Source organism: Dipodomys spectabilis, unplaced genomic scaffold, assembly GCF_019054845.1.
Source record: "Dipodomys spectabilis isolate Male_0828 unplaced genomic scaffold, ASM1905484v1 ptg000045l, whole genome shotgun sequence".
Lineage (NCBI taxonomy): Eukaryota > Metazoa > Chordata > Mammalia > Rodentia > Heteromyidae > Dipodomys > Dipodomys spectabilis.
The window spans coordinates 1,460,264-1,479,957 of record NW_024870722.1 but is presented as its reverse complement, the minus strand read 5'-3'; the positions used below and the strand labels follow the sequence as shown (position 1 = coordinate 1,479,957).

Sequence of the window (19,694 nt, the reverse complement as noted above, 5' to 3'; positions counted from 1 at the left end):
TAGCTCCCTCTAAATCCATGTTTTCTCTCGGCTATGAGTGCTAAATAATAACATAAGTATATGCTCATCCTACATGCAAATGATCTTTATAAACACGTACGGATTTATTTACTAAGCAAACTGCTAAATGTTCCAGGTGATAGGGACATCATTCCTGGGCTAAAAGAAATTGAATCATTATTCTGATGAATTTTGTTTCAGTAGGAATTGTACTTTGCAGTGGACCAGTGTGAACTAATAAATTCCTTAGGAAACTTAAAACAGTGGACTGATAATAAATTGGGCTAACAAATATTCACAAGAGGTCTTAATCATTTCTATAAAGATAGAATACTAAATATGAATTGCTATGCAAACAAAATTTTATACAATCTCACTTCATTTTTGTGGTCAAATCAAGATATATGTATTAATGAAGGTCTGGTACTTTAAAAATATCACACTACAAGAAATCATATGGGTATAGAACACTGTACAGACATCTTAGAAGGAAACATTTATTTGTTACAGACAAATCTAGTTAATAAATTACTTTAATAAAGTTTAGAAATCTAGAATTTGGTTTTCATTTGTTAAAATTATTTTTGGTATATTTTCTCTTTAAAAAGTTTATAAAAGTCTATTCCTTTGTGTGTGTCTGTGTGTGTGTGTGTGTGTGTGTGTGTAAATGCCTATATAATGAAGTGTTTGTTCCTTACCAGAATAAACTAAGACTTACACAGAGTTTCTTACAAATTAAGAAACTCTTATAACAAAATTATCATACACTGGGTGATTTTAAATAAGAGCATGCATTTCTTACAGTCCTGGAAGCTTTAAGAGCAGGATAAGAGAGGAATCAGTGTGAAACAAGAGACATGCCTTCTGATTCATAGGTGGTACATTCTCATTGAATCTCCACAGCATCCTGATGGAAGAGGAAAGGCGATGTTCTGGGGTCCCTTATAAAGACATTAATCTCCTTTATGACTATACCACACACACACACACACACACACACACACACACACACACACACACACAACCTAATCATTTTCCTAAGGCCTCATTTCTTAATGCTATCGTATTAGTGATTGGGTTTTAAATATGAAATAATCATTCAGGCTCCAGAACATACTTGATAATTTAGAAAAAAAAAAGAAGCTAAAAGTTGTTTTCGTTTGCATTTCTTTAAAACAAGACCATACTAAAGCTACCAGCACAACTATGTTTATTACAGCATTATTTACCATAGCTAAGATATGGAACCAACCCAGATGCCCTCAGTAGATGAATGGATCAAGAAAATGTGGTATATATACACAATGGAATTCTATGCCTCCATCAGAAAGAATGACATTGCCCCATTTGTTAGGAAATAGAAAGACTTGGAAAAAAATAAATAAGCCAGGTGCAAAGAAATATAGGTCCCATGGTTTCCCTTATTTGTAATAAGTAGTATATGTCTGAGACAAGCAGAAATGGTCAGATAAGTTGATGTTAGGCGAAATGAATCCCAAGATAAGGATTCAAATGTTTTTTCTTTCTTGTGATTGTTTCTAATATATTTATAAGATGATTTCTTTGTTGCTTTGTATGTCCTTCCCCCACTGTATAACCCCTGCTTTCACTGTATTTGATGTTGGTACACTTTGTGGAAGGGAAGAGAAAAAATACATTGCTTAAATAAGTGGACCCATTGCAACAATGAGATGTACTAGACATTATGTCGAAAAACGAACAAACTTTGGTGCCGGGATGGGTACCGGGATGGGGGTTGAGGTGAGATGGGAAGGGATGGGAAGGGGAAACAAAGGAGGAGGCAACAATGCTTGGTAAGAAATGTACTCATTACCTTGCCCATGTAATTGTAACCTCTCTGTACAGTACTTTCACAATAATAAAAAAAGAAAAGAAGCTAAAAGTATTTTTAAATTATTTGAAATATAATCTCTTGCCTTATACTTTAATCTCTTTAGATGTCATTTCTCAGTAACAAATCATTTTATCTTAATCAAATGTCGTAATACCCAGGGAATATTTGGATATTTCCAATTACAGGCGCCTGAAGATCCCTGTAGAAAAAGACAGTGCCAAAAACTTTGGGGTACAGGCTTCTGATTATGTCATTTAAGTATTGAGAACATACCAGGGGTGCTGAGTCAAGATTGTTCAGAGCTCTTGCAGAGAACCAGATGGATTCATGACACTGCTAACTCAAGACAGTGGAACAAGAATTAATTTCATAGGAATGGGTGAACTGATGAAAAATGATTTAGGTTTTTGTTTAGAATCTACATATTCTAACACTCTATTTTCTGAATCTTTATATGGAAGCCTTTGCTTTTTCTCTTTTGTGATATACTGTCCATAAGTCAAGTCTCTGCTTTTATACACTGAAAAGAAAAGGTTGTAATATCTTATTTTCTATTCCTGACTCCTCCAGAATTAAGAAACTCACATGATGAGTATTTTTTATGATACTTTAATTCTTTGCCTAAGTCAATAAGACTCTGCCCTTCTTGTTATCATGACATAATCAAAAAATGCTGGTTATGCAACCAAAGATTTTCCTGGAATATCACTTTTTGAGAATGATGTTCTTTTAATCAGAACCAAGAACTTTTAAGAACTAAGTTGGCTTTAACTAAATTGGCTTTAAGTAAAAGACACTTTTTTTCTTTGGATCTGGCTTACTTCACTTAATACAATGTTTTTTGAAGTCTTTCATTTCCTTATGAATGGGGTAATGTCATTCTTTCTGATAGAAGCATAGAATTCCATTGTGTATATATACCACATTTTCTTGATCCATTCATCCATCTGGGTTCATTCCATATCTTAGCTATGGTAAACAATACTTCAATGAGCATGGTTGTGCTGGAGGTTTTAGTGTCTCCTAGTTTGTAGCCAGTTGGGTAAATGCCCAGGAGTGGATTGCTGGGTCATAGGGAAGCTCTATATTTAGTCTTTTGATGAACCTCCATACTGATTTCCAGAGTGGTTGAATGAGTTTACATTACCACCAACAGTGTAGTAGCATTCCCTTTTGATCACATACCCACCAGATCTGTTGTTATTGGTTTTCTTGATAATGGCCATTCTAACTGTGGTGAGGTGAATTGTGACCATGTGGCAAAGCCTAGGAAACTGATAAAAAGAGTTTGGCTATTACATCGTTTCACATTTAGTTAACCACAAGTTCTCAGTAAAATTATTTTTTGATATTAGCCAAAAAGGGTTGTGATTTCAAATTTTATTTAAGTCTTATTGGGACTACTTCATTTATTTTTGTATTTATATATTTATGTATTTACGTATTTATGTATATGTCAGTCCTAGGACTTGTACTCTGGGCCTGGGCACTGCCCCTGAGCTTTTTTTGCTCAAGGCTAGCACTATACCATTTGAGCTACAGCTCTACTTCTGTCTTTTGGGTCAATAATTGGAGAAAAGAGTCTTATAGATTTCCCTGCCCTGGATGGCTTCAAACCACAATCCTCAGATCTTAGCTACCTATGTAGCTAGAATTACAGGCATGAGCCATTAGTACCCAGCTCTTTTTTATTTTTAAAATCATTTCTCACTCTGCCAATTAAGAATATGCCATTAAGAATAAGGTTTCTGTTCTATTGACTTATTCCTTTAGAATTTTTATCATTCTTTCTTGGTGTTAGTTGGATACCTAAATAGAAAAATCAACACAATTTGTAAATACGACACATTTATTTTACTTAGTTTAGTTCTGTTTCTTTAAGATTTTTTTTACTATTGTTTAATTAATTATCCCTCATGAATTCTAGCAGGTAAATCACCACTTAACAATCTGGATATCTGTTTACCTTTCTATGAGTCAATCATACGAACATGTTAGGTTATGTTCTTCTTATCAAATCATCTGTAGACAAAACATTTTACCTAGATTCCTCCATACCTTTGATTGAGTTTTAAGTGTCTTGAGTGGGATCTTGCTTAGTTAAGGGCCAAGGCCCCTTTCTCATACGTTTCTACCTCTTAAATAACTGCCCAATTTTGAATAAGTTACCACTCAATCTCAAAGAGTTTAGATTCAGAGTTTCTTCATCTATAAAATTGAGTTAATAAAACTATCCACCTCATAGAGTGACATAAAAGGTGAAATTAGTTGATTCATACAAAAATCTCAAAGATCATCTAACAGTTAAGCACTATGTAAGGTCAGTTACCATATACATTTGCCTTATGAGTTCCACATAGCCTGGGAACATTAATTTCTTTTTCATTCTCTCTAAGCTCTAGATCTATATATCCTATGGACTATCTCAACATTTTAGTTGGTTGAATAAAGCATGTCATTTTGTCTACACTAAAATATTTACAGGTAAGATGATAATGAGACCTGGGATTGGCTTCAAAGTAATGCAGGGAGGAAGGGCAGGATGTAGGTAGAGATAAAATGACAGTAATCATATCCCAACACCTGTTAAAACTATATGATGGGATATTAGCCTTATTATACTGTTCTTACAACTGTGGGATATGTTTGAGGATACCTATAATAAAAGAAACATTAAAACAGCATGTCTAACGTTGAATTCAAATGTTTCCAACCTCTCTTCTCATGTGGTGTTTCTCTCATGACCCTTGTTTTAATAGCTTCCTGAGAAGTGTAGATTGTTTTCAGTTCTTTCTATCTTGCATTTTTTGAAATTAAAATGGAAGCATTTGGGGAAGATTATGATGAATGAACAAGACTCAACCTTCAGGCAACTCTTTCTTTGTGACTTTTCCTAAAACAAATGTAGACCTTACTAAGCCCTGGTCTAAGACCCACCTTGAGCTTAATAAACATAAAATTGCCACACCAAAAATCTCCACAGAGCATCTTAAAATATCCTCATTTGTACCCAAAAAGCCCAGAGTGAAAGGGGACCATATATAGGGAGAGGAACATCAACACAGCAGGACAACAATGATTCGTAGACAAATGATTTGACCCTAAATTTCTTGAAAGCCAAAAGAAAGTGTCATTGCACTCAGTAAGGCTGAAAAGAGAATAAATTTCACAAGCAGCAAGCAACTTAATTTATCTGTTTCTGACATACACAGGGACATGCCAAGTAGACCATGGCAGTTTGTGAAATATTGACATGAATGTCATCCTTGCTAGTGACTAGCCAGTGAGTAAGCAAGAATCTAGAAAGCCAACCCTGGCATCTTGCTCCTTCCCCAGATGACAGGACTTCCTTCCAAGACATCTGAAGGAAGCTTAAGACTTGGTCCAACCAAGTTTACCAGGAGCCTGCCCCACAGTTCTTCCCCAACTGTTCCAACAGATGAGGGATATAGGTGAACAGTGTGTAATCCCTTGATATTTCCACAGCAATCTGGCAGAAGGAGCCTGGGATTACTTCTAATAGAAAAGACAAAAACAGGATACCTGAACACAGACGATTCTGAGCTAGGAAAATGTCATGTCAGCTTCCTCATGATTCTCTCCTAACTGTGGGCATCCTATCATATGTAGGACCTATCATTGTCAACATCCATGTCCCCAAGACCTGGTCCTGTCTCTTTTTTATTATCCAATGACCTAAGTCCTGGTTTTGTCTCTGATTATTGCCTAGGATTTGAGATAATTTGATGATCTCCTCCAACATGTTCCACATCATAATTGCTTCCCATATGCTGGGCTCCCATGGCCAGGAGTTGTCAACTGAAGCTCTCTACAGAACCAGGGTTGGAGGCAGGCATCTCACACTACAGCAAGTGTTCTAACAATCATCCACTGACACAAGGAAGGTGACTTGGCAAGAAAGAAAGGAAAGAAAGAAAGAAAGAAGGAAGGAAGGAAGGGAGGAAGGAAGGAAGGAAGGAAGGAAGGAAGGAAGGAAGGAAGGAAGGAAGGAAAGAAGGGAGGGAGGGAGGGAGGGAGGAAGGAAGGAAGGAAGGAAGGAAAAGAAAGGAAAGAAGGAAAAGAAAGGAAGGAAGGAAGGAAAAGAAAGGAAGGAAGGAAGGAAAAGAAAGGAAAGAAGGAAAAGAAAGGAAGGAAGGAAGGAAAAGAAAGGAAGGAAGGAAGGAAGGAAGGAAGGAAGGAAGGAAGGAAGGAAGGAAGGAAGGAAGGAAGGAAGGAAGGAAGGAAGGAAAAGAAAGAAAGAAAATCAAGAAAGCAAGCAAGCAAGCAAGCAAGCAAGAAAGAAAGAAAGAAAGAGAAAGAGAGAGAGAAAGAAAATGTCACAAAACTGAAAACTGAAATGTTCCTAACGAGGGCTCACAGTCCATGTGTAATGTTAATCTTCCTGGGAGAATAATAAAAAAGTTAATTCCCCTCACAGCTCACTCACAAATGGAAATAACTTACCTTTCTCCTAGCTACAGTGGTAAGGCTATCCCCTCATCCTCTGGAAATGTAGACAGAAAATAAAAATAATAAAGCGCAGGGCTGAGATCCAGTATTGCTATTTGCTTAATACAGGACTCTGGTCAGGTCACTCATTCTTTCAATATATCTGTCTCCTTGGCTGCCATATTGGCATATAAGATGATTCCAACTTCTTGATGGATTGTCAAAGGAGGGGGTCATGGAGGATAGAATGTGACAATGCTTTGGGAAAACAAATTCTATACAAAGATAATAGTTTTTTCTTATTCACAAAGACATGGGAGCAAAAAGAATGTTCCCTCAGAGCAGTAGATTCATCCTGAGCCTCAGACTCAGCATCTCAATAATTATGAGTAAAATTGTGAGTGAAAGCAAGGACGGGATGAACTCCATTGAGATTGTAGGATAAAACCAATGTGTTGTACACAATGAAAATATGTTTTAGAAATATGCATTTTCAAGACTAGACATAGAAACTAAAAACTATTATCTTGCATTCAGAGTGGAAAAAAGTGAACCCTTCTATAAGAATCATTTGATAATTAAATTTAAAAATAACAATATTAGTGGTTCCTAGGAAAACTGGATTTTGCCTTTAGAAATTTCTTTTATTGATGTGATGAGATTTGTATGACCCTCTAAGTCTTCCCCTGTTTCTTTCTCTTGGAGGGGGTTGGTACTAGGGATTAAACCTAGGTTCCTATGCATGCGAGGCTAGAGCGACACCACTCCACTGTGCCTTCGTGCTGTTTCTTCCCTTTAATTTCTCAGTGAGAATAAGAGGCAATGCTTTTCAAGCTAGGCACTAGTGGCTCACACCTGTACTCCTAAACTACTCAGGAGGCTGGGATCTGAGGCATTGCAGTTAGAAGCCAACCTAGACAGGTAAGTCCATGAGACTCATCTCCAATTAAACACAGAAAACAAATGGTAGAGTGTGAGCCTTGAGGAAAAAAAAAAAAAAAAAAAAAAAAAAAAAAAAGCTCAGGGACAGCACCCAAGCCCAGAATTCAAGCAAAAAAAATTAAAAGAAAAAGAAGGAATCAACGTTTTCATAGAGTGATTTTTGTCACCACCCTGACCACTCTGCCATGTTTTGTTTAGACATCTGTTTCCACTAGCCTTGGGTGAAATAACACATCTGTGGAGCTCCAGGGCTCAGACTCCAGAGATGCTACAATGTAATGCTAGCTAAGTCTCTTCCCTCTCTGAGCCTTGGCTTTTTCATCCAGGAAGACAGAGTTGCTCTTCATCAATGTGCTCAGAATCTTCGAGGGAACTCTAGTTTGTGTAGTTTTCTGAATTTTGTTCCAGGGAAGCACAGGTGGGTTTAAGGCTATGATTTCTGCCACAAAAGAATTCAATTCTTAGTGGAAAAGGGAGTACACATTAGCAGATCCTCTCCCCACTCCCCCTACCAAAGGTGAGCACTCTCAGTCCAGGATCTGGTGGTCACTGGAGTCCTGACTTCAAAGCTCTACTAGGTCATAATGTGAAAAAAGAAATCTGTCCTAAATGAGTTTCCAGAACATGTTTCCGATGGAAAACCACAAAAAATGTGACTGTCTTTCCCATCTTTTCATCCCTCAAACTTGCATGGATCTTGAGTACTGCTGAAACATCTCTCCATACATTTGAAAGACAGGAACTTCCCAACTTTACTTACTACTAATCTTCATGCTCAAGAGAAGCTAGCTGCTCTTTGTCTTTCTTCCCAGTAACTGAAGCAGGACTTACGAGAGAAAAGGACTTAAAAAGTTTAATTGATTCAAAAATAAACCCCTCTTTGCACTCTTCTTCTTCGCTGTGTTGTTCTTTGAATCATTTTTTTTTCTTCCTTAGCTTCTCCAACCCCATTTTTCTCTTGAATATATTAGACCCACATTTTCTATGCTCAGACCTTCATTTTCTTTGTACCACTTCAACATCTTCATGCAGTCTCAGACTTTTTCTTGGAACTATTAGGGAAAAAAAAAAGTTTCCTCACTCCCTTGTTGAACAGATGGGGAAATTCCTCATGCCAGGGGATTGAATAGTTAGCTCATGTGTAAAATGGTAACCAAGTTCAGGCCAAGCACCTTGTCAATGTGAGAAACACTTTATAACCTTAAGAACTCTACACTGCGGAACAGCTCGTTAGGTAAAGTGAGTTTTATAAGAAATTCTCCAAAGACAATAGAATGTTCTTTAAAAAATAATTTAAAAGGGGCTGGGAAGGTGGCTCAGTGGGAGAGCGCTTGCCTTGCATGCCTGAGGCCCTGGGTTCGATTCCTCAGCACCACATAAGCAAAAAGAAAAAAGCCAGAAGTGGCGCTGTGGCTCAAGTGGTAGAGCGCTAGCCTTGAGCTGAAGAGCTGAGGGACAGCGCCCAGGCCCAGAGTTCAGGCCCCACGACCGGACCCAAAAAAAATAACTTAAAAGCAGAAGATAAAAAGCATTCTAGTACAGATGCACTCTGCCTGGGGTACTAACTATGCATGATTGAAGACTGTTATGTCATATTCCCCCTCCCCCATGTGTCAATGTTAGGACAACAATGATTACCATGAGCTAATGCTTGTTGAATGCAAGACATTTTTTCAGCTTCTATTAGAGAAGAATGGTGAAGATTCTCAAAGGCTGATCAAGTTCCTATGAGCTTTTGTTGCTAATGACCATACTGTTATACTAGTGCCAATGGTTGACCAGGCCAGACAAGGCAAAGTAGCGATGAGGGTAGTACTATAAGGCAGGTGGTGGAGAGTCAGCACCTGCAGTCCTCTGTGGGCACGTAGCCAGCCCTAGGTTATGAAAGAGAAATGGTACTCAATGTTCCTTAATAAATAAAATACTTAATCCGAGCAAATAAAAAGCTATGGGGAGCCTGTGCTTGCACTGGGCTGACCAGCTTTTCTCTGACAGCAACCCTGGTGTGCAATTATGTATAATTAGGTACTTTTCGGGGTAGGGGGTCTTCTTTCCATTACTTCCTTCAGCCCATTAATACAGAGAAAGCATCTCTCAGCATACCATCAACTTAAACTGTTGGATCCCGCCTAATAGCCTCAGCAGAAGTTAATGGATGAAATCCCTGGAGAGGTTTATTTTTGTTTTTTTGTTTTGTTTTGTTTTGTTTTTCCCAGGTAAAAGGGAAGCAAGAGGCTGCTATCCAAGACAGGAGTTAAAGATGGTCTTTGGTTTTGTCTTTACTGCACTCTAAAAGCAACTTTGAAGATGTAGATCAAGTGCTTGTTTAACTTCACAATTTTTCCTTCTAATTGTCTCCTTTCTATGAAGATATCTTTAAGGATTCCCCCCACCCATTGGCCTACTCCTTAGGAATTCTAGAAATGATCAGACACATCAGTTATAGTAGGGAAAATATTTATTTTCTAACACCATTACCTTGACAGGCAAAACAAAGCATGTTCTCAATTTCATTCAGAAATAGATTCTTTAAAAAAAAATACATAGACCAATATGGCCTGCCCAGTCATATATTCAACATGGTAAATATAAGGAATAAATTGTTTGAATATAAATATCTATAAAAAAATAAGTACATCAAAATTCAATCTAACCTCTTCCATTTGCCGGTGACATAAAAGAACATAACTTTACTGCTTTAAAGCATAACCAACTGTCAGTATCTTTCATAAACAACCTTATTACCATTGCGCTTCCAAAAACTCAAGAAAAGGGAACGTTCTGATTCAATAATCTTGTTTCTTATGGATCAGAGCCAGTAGATGAGTGTAAAATGTTTTTATCAACCACTGACACCTTGGTCCAGACTTCTACCAGACTAGGATTTAGTATGGGGCTGGCTGGGAGTGGGGGGGTGGCAGAAGGAGAAAGCATTTGAGGAAACAATAACTAAAGGTGAGAAAACTTCTGCCAGAGTGCAATTACAGGTGAGGTAGACTCATGAAACACATCCCGATTGACAGTAGTAAGAAGCTCTTTCAGTTTTGTATTTTACAACTTAAAAACGAAAATGTCTTTTTTTTAAAAAAAAAACTCAAATGTTTGTCCTTCGAGTATGTTTTCAATTTGTGCATTCCTTAGAAAAATCTTTGCGTGGACTTTGGAGTTTCTCCCTGAAATGTGCCAGGCGCCTGAGTCAGACACAAACACTCCCTTAGGACTTTCTTCAGAAACTCCACCCTGGTGTGGAATCTCCTTCCTCCCTCTGGAGGGTGCCACCCTAATTCGAATGTCATTGTGTGTCTCTGTGCTCTGAGAGGTCCATTGTCATTTCCAAAGAGCAAGAAGAGACAAAAGCATTGGAAGCAAATGGAGACATGTTGCAGGGGGGAAGGGGAAACTCCTGGACCCTTTCTGGAATGTTTTGAACAAGGATATTAGTCCTTGGCCAGTCTAGAGCAAGCAGGGACTGTTCTCTTGCTCTGATTCCAGCCAGCATGGATCTGGATCCGGTGCCGAGTTGACCACAGGCTCTCTATATGGCGGTGACAGCTTCCTCCGGCAGGTGATCTATCATCAGTGTGTTCGGTTGTGGGTCACTCTCTGCTCTCTGTAGAGCTGGGCTTTCAACTTTGCAACACGAAAAGATGCTTTGATGCTGTTGCTGATGGACTCCAACCTATTAGAAACAAGACAAGAGAGAACAAAGATTATTTTTTTTAAAAGGTCAAGACATGACTCCTCAGCTAAAGAAACACCTAAAATAGAAACTGGCATAAACATTTCTAAATCTGGTTTCTGAACTTTTACTGCTGACCACAATAGCATGCTACTGTATGATAAAAACATCAAGAGGTATGAATACTACTGTGGAAAAAAAAAAGCCTGCCCCTTATACTTAGGATAGGGGAGAGGGATCATAGGGTTCTGTGTAGAGGAAATTGACACTAAATATATTTTTAATAAAATGGAGATGTTCTAGTATCTTTTATAGCTCCAATCTTCACCATTACAGACAAGCTCAGCCCACTTGCACATTTTCTAAGTCACATAAGAAACGTAAGGTAACAAATTGGACATGGAAATGAAGACAGGATGCCTATAGGTAGGCCCAAAGAACATACTTTGAGGGTGTGTTTTTTTTATTGTAGGTTTCTGCAGGTCTAATGTTTTTGTTTGGGTTTGGTTTGATTTTTTTTCCCTTCCTTTCCAAGAGAAAGAAAGAAAGAAGAAGAGTAACATTAATAAATGACATAATAAAAAGGAATAGAAACAATGATAATTCCAGTTCATTTCAGCAACTGTGACCTAAGAAAGGAGCATTCCTAGTGTGGCTCAAAAACACCTGAGACAGGTGTGAGCAAAGAATATCTAACGTTGTCCCACAAATGAGTAGTAAACAACTCAGGAGTTCTTTAGGACTGCCAAGCTTGGGCTCAGAATACTGATCACAGAACGACTGTTTCTTGGAACAGTTTCCCTAGACCATGACAGGGAAATGTAGGACATGTAACACATCTGAACATAGGGTTCCTCCCTCCAGCCTGTGGGTTTCCAAAAGCTTAAGATTTGGGAGGAGCTGTGCCACAAAGCTGCTCAGAGCCACTGGGCAGGGTTTGGAAACTAGACAGCCTTTTGGAATGGCATTGGCTCTCCCCAAATGAATTTCCCTATTTAAAAAGTAATGGTAGGAATAAACCCAAAAAATAGCATATCCTGATTCTCACCAACCCTACCGAATGGATTAGATTTTCCCTTCAGTCGTTTGAATAACTGCTACTTTTTTTTGAAGAACTCAACTGTGCCTGACATTTTGAGTTTAAAGAAAACAAATGTTCTCTTCCTGAAACGAGTTTTAATTTTACAAGGAACATGTGAAGCGCTTGGATACAGAGAGGGAAAGACTGAAGATGACCAAATGACACAGCTATCTATGGATTTTTGTTTGGAAAAAATCTGCCTATAGACTGACTAGTGTTGGCTGAAGCATAGTGGGCAGAAGTGGGCATTCAAGGCCTGCAAGAATGTATTTGGGAGGGATTCCCTTGCTCTGTTCAATCTACACACCATTAAGATCTCCTTTGTCATTTTATTCTAAGCCTTTTCCAGCTTCCATAGGACGTTCCAAGGGATTAAGTCATTAGCACGTGTGGTCATAAAAGAAAGACCTCATACCTTCTCATTTTTCTTCCTTCTACCAACTGCTGATGGATACACTTCTTTCCCAGTTTGGAACACCCTTTTCCTTTCTTGTGGTTACTCCAGTCTTTCTGTGTACTGTCTTGTACTCTGTTAAAACACAAGGAAAAAATTTCCATCAATGATCGTTTGAGATTCACTTGAACTGTCAATGTCTCTGCCTAGATTCTCTCTCTCTTCCTCTCCAAAGCCAGGACATATCTTCCTAAGAAGAAGGAGGTGAGGTGTCTGTACTATGGACTGAAAAGCAAAGGTGTTTTGACTCACCTGAGTTCTTTTCCTGCTTGGCAAAAATTCCAGCACTTCTTGTCTTTTTGGTTAGCACATTGGCATCTGTTCAGGTGGTCTGCTGCCTTCATAGGGAATAAATCCTTCAAGGATCGCTTAGACCTGGAAGGGCTTCCAAGTCCATAGGGAACAACATGCCTATTGTAGAGAGATAGGAATACAAATTATTACCATAAATAATCTTCCAAATGATACATTCTTTGGGGCTAGTTCATGCTACCGGGTATACAAGGAGCTAGTCACAAATCTGTTGAGAGCATAACTTAAGGCAGTAAGTGTGGCTGTAATCAGCAACACGTCCCTATCAAAAGCCTTCAATGGGTGTACCCATTAGGGAAGAAATCAAGTTTCTCTGCAATGAAATTTCATTCCATAGCAATCATTAACAAAGTTTAATCACCTAGCAATATTTTTTGTCCAAAATAATTACTTCTCTATTTTAGTGTGTGTTTTGCATTTTCTTCCTTCTAATGTGCTAGTTGGCTAACAGCTACTTAAACCAAAGGTCAGAGAATAGATATACTTTAATGTGAAACCATGACTCAGAACATTTTTTTCAAACCTATTTTCAATTCTAATCATAAATGATAATGCTAAAAGAGCTTGCCGGGAAAAACCAATATTTTCACATTTCCTCCATGGATTGATGAAATCATATTGCTATGGAAGGACTTGTGGCCAAAAGCCTGCCCAATAATTCACAATATGGCATAAAGAATAAAGTCAGCTGGGTGCTGATGGCTCACATCTATAATCCTAGCTACTCAGGAGGCTGGCATCAGAGGATCGAAGTTCACAGCCAACACTTGGCAGAAAAGTCCGTAAGTGACTCTTATCTCCAATTAACCACTCAAAACCTGGAAGTAGAGCTGTGGCTCAAAGTGGTAGAGTGCTAGCCTTGAACAAAAGAGCTCAGGAACAAAGCCTAGGCCCTGAGTTCAAGCCCCACAACTTTCAGGAAAAAAATAATAATAAAGTCTTTTGGGAAGTATTATCTTTCAAAGTACTATTAGGCTCATGGTATTTAGGTTTGATGTACTTTTGTTTGGATTTTGGTCTTTTGTCATAGTGAACATGGTAAGCACAATATCCTTGCTTATGACAAATATTAATGGAGGATCTAGTGCTTGGAGCAAAAGAGAAAAAAATTGCCTATATTTGTCAAAAGAGAAATCTATAGACTTTATATTTATATTTCTGTCTTGAAATTGGGTTTTCTAAAGAGAAAAAGTGAGAAAAAAAGAGATCTAGAATCCTGTTCAGTTATACCAGGAAATCATTCCTGCAGGACAGAGTTCAACATTATGGGCTTTAATTTTTCTATAGATAAAACAAAGGGATTGGCTTATGACTGCCTGTGATCTTTTCTACCTCTCCACCTGCATGAGACTTGGGTAATTTATTTCCTGAGAACCTAGTAAGATCGCACCATGAAAGCACCCTGCCAAGCATGCATAGCTTCAGCTTGCCCTCAGCTTCTTCCATCTACCCCATAATGATTAAGTAGTGTGAGCTACAGACATCAGAAAACCCTCTTCTTAACTGCTAAGAAGCAAACAATGCAGCCCAAGTACCCTACTAAGGTGCTATTCTGTTGTCAGAAGAGCTACCATCAGAATCCAAGACAGAAGCTCCCCAAAACAAGAGCTCTAGGAACTGCTCAGCTGATGAATGACTATAGAGTTATGATGCCCTCTAGAGACTCACTCAGGAGTGTTGACCCAGATGATGTCCAAATGGCAGAAGTAGACACACTCCTTATCCATGAGGGAAGAGCAGGAGCAGCGTTTGGATCTGCGGGGCCGCCAGGGCTCACTGGGAGGGGGCTTCTCCCCTCTGCTCGGTGCTCCAGTGCTAAGCTCAGTCCCCAAGGCCCCTGCGGAGAGAAAGCACCGGTCAGTCAGTGTGTGATGCCCCCTCAGAGACATACCGGATCACAGAATATCCATCCAAATCTAGCAGAGCCGTCAGTTCAAAGCGTGAAGCGTGAAGCTGCCCTTGGCAAGCAATGCAAACAGAAGGAAAGGGCTATTTATTTATTTTTCTCCTTAACAGGGCTTCACCTTTCCCCTGGCTGGCTTCTCCACCTGTAGGGAGGTTATACAAATGCAGAAGAGACAAACCCCTCAAAAAGGTCTTAGCAGCCCCTCTTCAAGGACATGCGTGGAAATGCTGCCTTTTGGAGAGCTGAGGCCACTTCTGCTGGACACTTAGTAGGGCCACCTAACCCACAGTGGGTTCAAATCAGTGAATGACTACAGATTAATAACTGATACTGCCCATTCCTAGAATGGGAGACACTTCCATTCCATCCTGCTTGAGGGGATGCTCTTCGCTGCACACCTCATGCCAGACACAGAGTGCCCCAAAAGACACACACACACACACCCCCTCTGCAAATCATGTAGAAGGCAGAGCACCAGGGAATGACCAGCAGGGGAAAGAGAAAGTAACTAGGAGATGCATCTCTGGTGGGAGACTCCACAGAAACCACTGGAGATGCTGAGAAACAACCGGAGCCACCCAGTTAGGACTCCATGAAGTGTGAATTCAGAGACCTTAGAGCAGCATAATGTGTGTGTGGTGGGGGGGAGGGGAGTACCCCTGTCCCTCAGCCCTGATACAGCTGTGTCTTGCCATTGACTAGTTACCAATACAGCCTATCTGCCCGATTTGGGACATTTCAAATGATTAGACACATTCCAGGATCTTCATTCTTTTGGCATCCTTTCTCTTTGGTCAGGGTCAAGGAAGGACAAAGGAAGAGCGTTGACCCTGGAAGGAAGGGGAGGCAAGGCAGTAGGCAGATGCACACATGCTATCTAAATCCGTAAGCAGCCAGCTCCCCTCCCAGGACAGGTGACTACAACTGAAAAATAAAGATCGCACTGCTTTGACTGCCAAAAATCTGCCAAATGAAACCCAAAGTCAATAATGACAAATTTTAAAGAAAACATCTGCTTCGCCCTGAAACTGCCTGGGGTTTATATATATATATATATCTACAACATGCATTTTGCAGGTGAGTCTACTGTTCCTGTATCACTTTAATGACCTGGATAAAATTCCTTGGCTTTGAGCTAAAATGTTTCAATATTTTACACGTTAGCACACAATTAAAGCAGTGTTTGAATAAGATAAAAGTTTCCAAGTGCACCATGTTACCGCATTACCTGTATGAATACACGTATTGTAAACTAAGTTATAGCTGCCTTATATCCTTCTTGAGTTATTTTTTAAACCAAGGAAATGCATCCTGGAATAATAGTAAGGATAACGATAGTGATAAAAAGTTATTTTAAATCTCCCTTGTATTTAATTGCAGTCAATTGTATCCAGTCGAAGAATTTTATTTTATTTTTTTTTCCACCGGAACACTCAGTAGATTTGAGCAATACTTGCCAGGCGCTCTCTATCTCAGCTACACTAATTTATAAAGAAAAAGAAAAATCCAGAAGATGAATCAGAAAAGAGCTTTCCAAATCAAGCCGTGCCTACCTGTGTCTGGAGCTCCGTGGACAGCCAGAAACAGCAGAGGGAAAATCATGGAGAAACAATCCATGCTGGGGGAAAAAATCAAGAAGGATCACACTCTGAACCCAAAAGAAAATGAAGAAAACAGCGTCCGTTTGCTCCAAGCGCTGGTGGTTGTTGCGATCACAGGGTAAAAGCCTTCCGTCTAAGTGTCTTCTCAGAGGAGAAAGAGCGCTTTCTGCCCGGGGAGGGCCGGCGGCAAGAGCTGAGAGCCGGCTGCGAGCGAGCGCGCGCACGCGGCGCGGTGCGGAGAGGCAGCCACGGACCCGGAGCGCTCGCCCTGGCGCAGTTGGAGAAGCGCGTCTGACTTGGACAGCGCTCCGCTGGCTTTTTATATTGAACCCCTATAGAGTGGGGGTAAACAGGTCCAACTTTATTCCAGCCCTAGACAATGTTATTGTGCTATTAGTCACCAAAAGGCAACGTGCAGCCGGAGATAAGGCTAGGCTCAAAAGGAAATCACTGCTAACTTCAGAGGCAGACGCCCGCCGTCTGACAATTCAGGGGGCAGGGCTATGAGAAAGAAAATACCCATTAAAGACCTTTAGTAAACCTGCCCGTGCAGTGCTGGAGTCTACTTCCCCTTCCAAAAGCTGCCAGCCCGAGTTCAAGAATCAGAAGAGGCTCTCCAGAAGGAAAAGAAAAAAAAAAAAAGTCATACCATTGGTATGAAAAGTATGAGCTACAGTTTCAATAGATTGTATTGTGTGCAGGGGATTTTTTTTTCATTGTTGTTTGCTTCTTTTTCCTTTTACGTCTGTCTGATTTCTTAGTCTTGATCAAGCAAGAGGACCCTCTCCCTTTTTATTCCCCCTCCCAAACTATTTTGGCCCATCAATGCATTTTTAACTTCAAGGCCCTCTCCCCCTCCCAGGCTTTTTCTTTTTCTTTTTTTCTCTTTTTTCCTAAAGTTTTTTTTGCATCTACCCTGAGAGAGATCAGGGAGGGAATTGGCAGGAATGGAAACGAAGAAGAAAGCCTAGCAATCTATCAGGCATATACTCAGATCTGTCCGGCCTCCCTCAGTATCCCTGATTAGAAGAGACCCCCCCCCCAAACACACACACACACACACACACACACACACACACACACACACACACACACACTTCTTATATGAACCCCCTCTGCCCTGGCCATGGGCCCATTGTCAATACCAAGATTTTAAAGAAATGACAGGAGAGGAACACCAGGGGGAGATGGAGAGCTACAGGGGCTGATGTTTATTTATTAGGCCAAAAAAAGTAAAAGCCTTGAATTTTGAAACCATGGAGGAAAGAACTGGTGACCAGAAATGAGGGAGGGAAGGGAACAAGCCTGTAACATAGAAAATCCAACTATTTCAGATGACTCCACTGCCCCCCTGACATGGGCACAAATTCCCTAAGGGAATCCATCACCATCCCCCAACCACCTGTTGGCTTCCTCTTTCAGGGCAAAAGGGTGTTCTGATACAGCGCTATGTGAATACACAGTGTGGACAGTGTTGGGAAGACGGAAATGGTCATGTGAATAATAGGATCAGATAATACCTCACATTTAATAATGTGTTTACATTTTCCAAACAATTTCCTGTCTATCTAACCTTGAAATAACCCCCCCCCTCAGGTGCCCACAGCACAGTTAATGTACAAGTGACAACACGCCTTAATGAATAAAGCCAAACACACATAGAACACGTTTCTGACTACTTCAACGAGCCCCACTTTTCAGGCGAGAAACGAAGGGGGGAGGGGAATCAGAATGCACAGCGACATCACCATCTTCCCAGCCCGCCCCGGAGAGACCGACAGTTCTCTTCCCTGCGCTGGGAAAAGCTGAGTTTAGGCCAAGATTTCTTCCAATTCTTATTTTGCTCAGGTTTTCTGGTGTGTGTGTGTGTAAGGTGATGTGTGTGTGGATGGGGGGGGGGGGGGGGAGGATTCCAACAACACAGGAGGATCCCACCGCACAGTTTCTTCATTTCTAGAATCTAAAGGACAGGCTTTATCCTAACACAGAAGCTGTGGACTTGCAACATTTTTAGAACCCCCTGGACCTCCCTGGAGATGCCAGTCAGTGAGCCACAATGGCAGGGTCAAGTCCCCAAGATCTAGTCCCTGAAAAAGCTTCTGCAGTAAGAGCTGGAGAGGGAAAAGGCAGGAAGCCTCCCTTCCCACACCCACGTGCACGCACGGAGATACCTGGGGATGATGCCCAGCGCCTCTGCCCAAAGCTCTCAGCCTCCGCCTTGCTTACCTCAGCCCAACCCTGGGGCCCAGGGAGGCCACAGCTCCCCCCAGAACTGGGCCCAAGCAGGAAGCTAGCTTTGCCCGCCCCAGCTCTGGCAGAGGCCTTGAAAAGAGTTGATGTCACATTCACAAGCTCCAAGCTTGTCAACTTCTGCGCCCCCCCCCCCACTCCCAGGGAAAAAGGTGACTAGGAAATGTGTATTGAAGGGTACCTCCCTATCCCTCTCCACACCTTGTTTCCTTAAAAACCTTCTGCCAGGTTTGACCAAACACTGTCAGGGCCCGTGTGGCCCCAGGCCCTCCCTGGAAACGACCTCCTCCCTGCTCAAGTATCTTTCTGTGTCCAAGCTTGGGCCATCTTCCAGTTGGGATGGGGCCGCTGCCTGCCCTCCCCGCCCCCCATCTTAACCCACAGGTGACCTAAGCACCAGCCATCAGGTGAAGAGGTGAAGCACAAGGAAACGGCCCACGCACCTTCCCACCTCCTCTTTCCTCCAAGATGTCATCCTGGGAATGGATTCAGGAAGAGAAATTCAAACCTGGGCAGTGATCTGCCCTCCCCTGTTCCCCCTTTCCTCCCCGCTCCCCCAACTCAGTGAAAGGAAATCTCAAATACAAACCCAGGATTTCAGATTTGGGAACGATTTATCTCTCCAAGTTAAAATAACTGCCCTGGTTTTTGCATCCTGATTTTTTTCAAGGTAGGGGTGTGTGTGTGTGTGTGTGTGTGTGTGTGTGTGTGTGTGTGTGTGTGTGTGTGTGTGTGTGTGTGTGTGTGTGTGTGTGTGTGTGTGTGATTCCTGGTCTCCTCTTTTAGTGCCTTGGTAGAATCTCTGGCTCTCATCAATACCACTTCTGTCAGCCCTCTTTCCTTCTAGATACCCAGAGAAGGCAGCTGTGGTGTTCCGCAGCGTCCCACAATGAAATCTTCCCAAGAACCAAGGGGAGGGGAAAAGAACCCCAACAAACCAGTTTTACAAACTCCCCCTGGCACCTTAATTAAGGCTTTATTAGACAGGGAAGTAGCAGAAGAGAAGGTCCAAAAGCTGGATAAAGAAATAAATATGGAAGTCAGGCACTGGTAGCTCACACCTGTAATCCTAGCTACTTAGGAGGCTGAGATCTGAGGATCACTGTTGGAAACCAGCCTGGGCTGAAAAGTCACAGTGAGACTCTTATTCTCGATAAACCACTCA

General features: G+C 41.0%; 1 protein-coding gene across 1 annotated transcript; it reads right to left on the bottom strand.

The window, feature by feature from the left end:
* Positions 1–9,703: 9,703 nt before the first annotated feature.
* Positions 9,704–16,649, bottom strand: Edn1 (endothelin 1). The gene is made up of 5 exons (XM_042678539.1): positions 16,232–16,649; positions 14,441–14,609; positions 12,713–12,871; positions 12,422–12,535; positions 9,704–10,925 (listed from the first exon to the last, which is right to left on the bottom strand). Exons 1-5 carry the CDS (start codon positions 16,293–16,295, stop codon positions 10,823–10,825), a joined length of 609 nt encoding a protein of 202 aa, XP_042534473.1. The 5' UTR covers positions 16,296–16,649; the 3' UTR covers positions 9,704–10,822.
* Between the last annotated feature and the right edge of the window lie 3,045 nt (positions 16,650–19,694).

Coding starts and splice junctions, on each gene's coding strand:
- Edn1 (XM_042678539.1), bottom strand. CDS start 16,295: ATGGATTGTTTCTCCATGATTTTCCCTCTGCTGTTTCTGGCTGTCCAC. Junction 14,610..16,231: donor CCACGGAGCTCCAGACACAG/GTAGGCACGGCT, acceptor TTCTCTCCGCAG/GGGCCTTGGGGACTGAGCTT. Junction 12,872..14,440: donor ATCTGGGTCAACACTCCTGA/GTGAGTCTCTAG, acceptor TCTCTACAATAG/GCATGTTGTTCCCTATGGAC.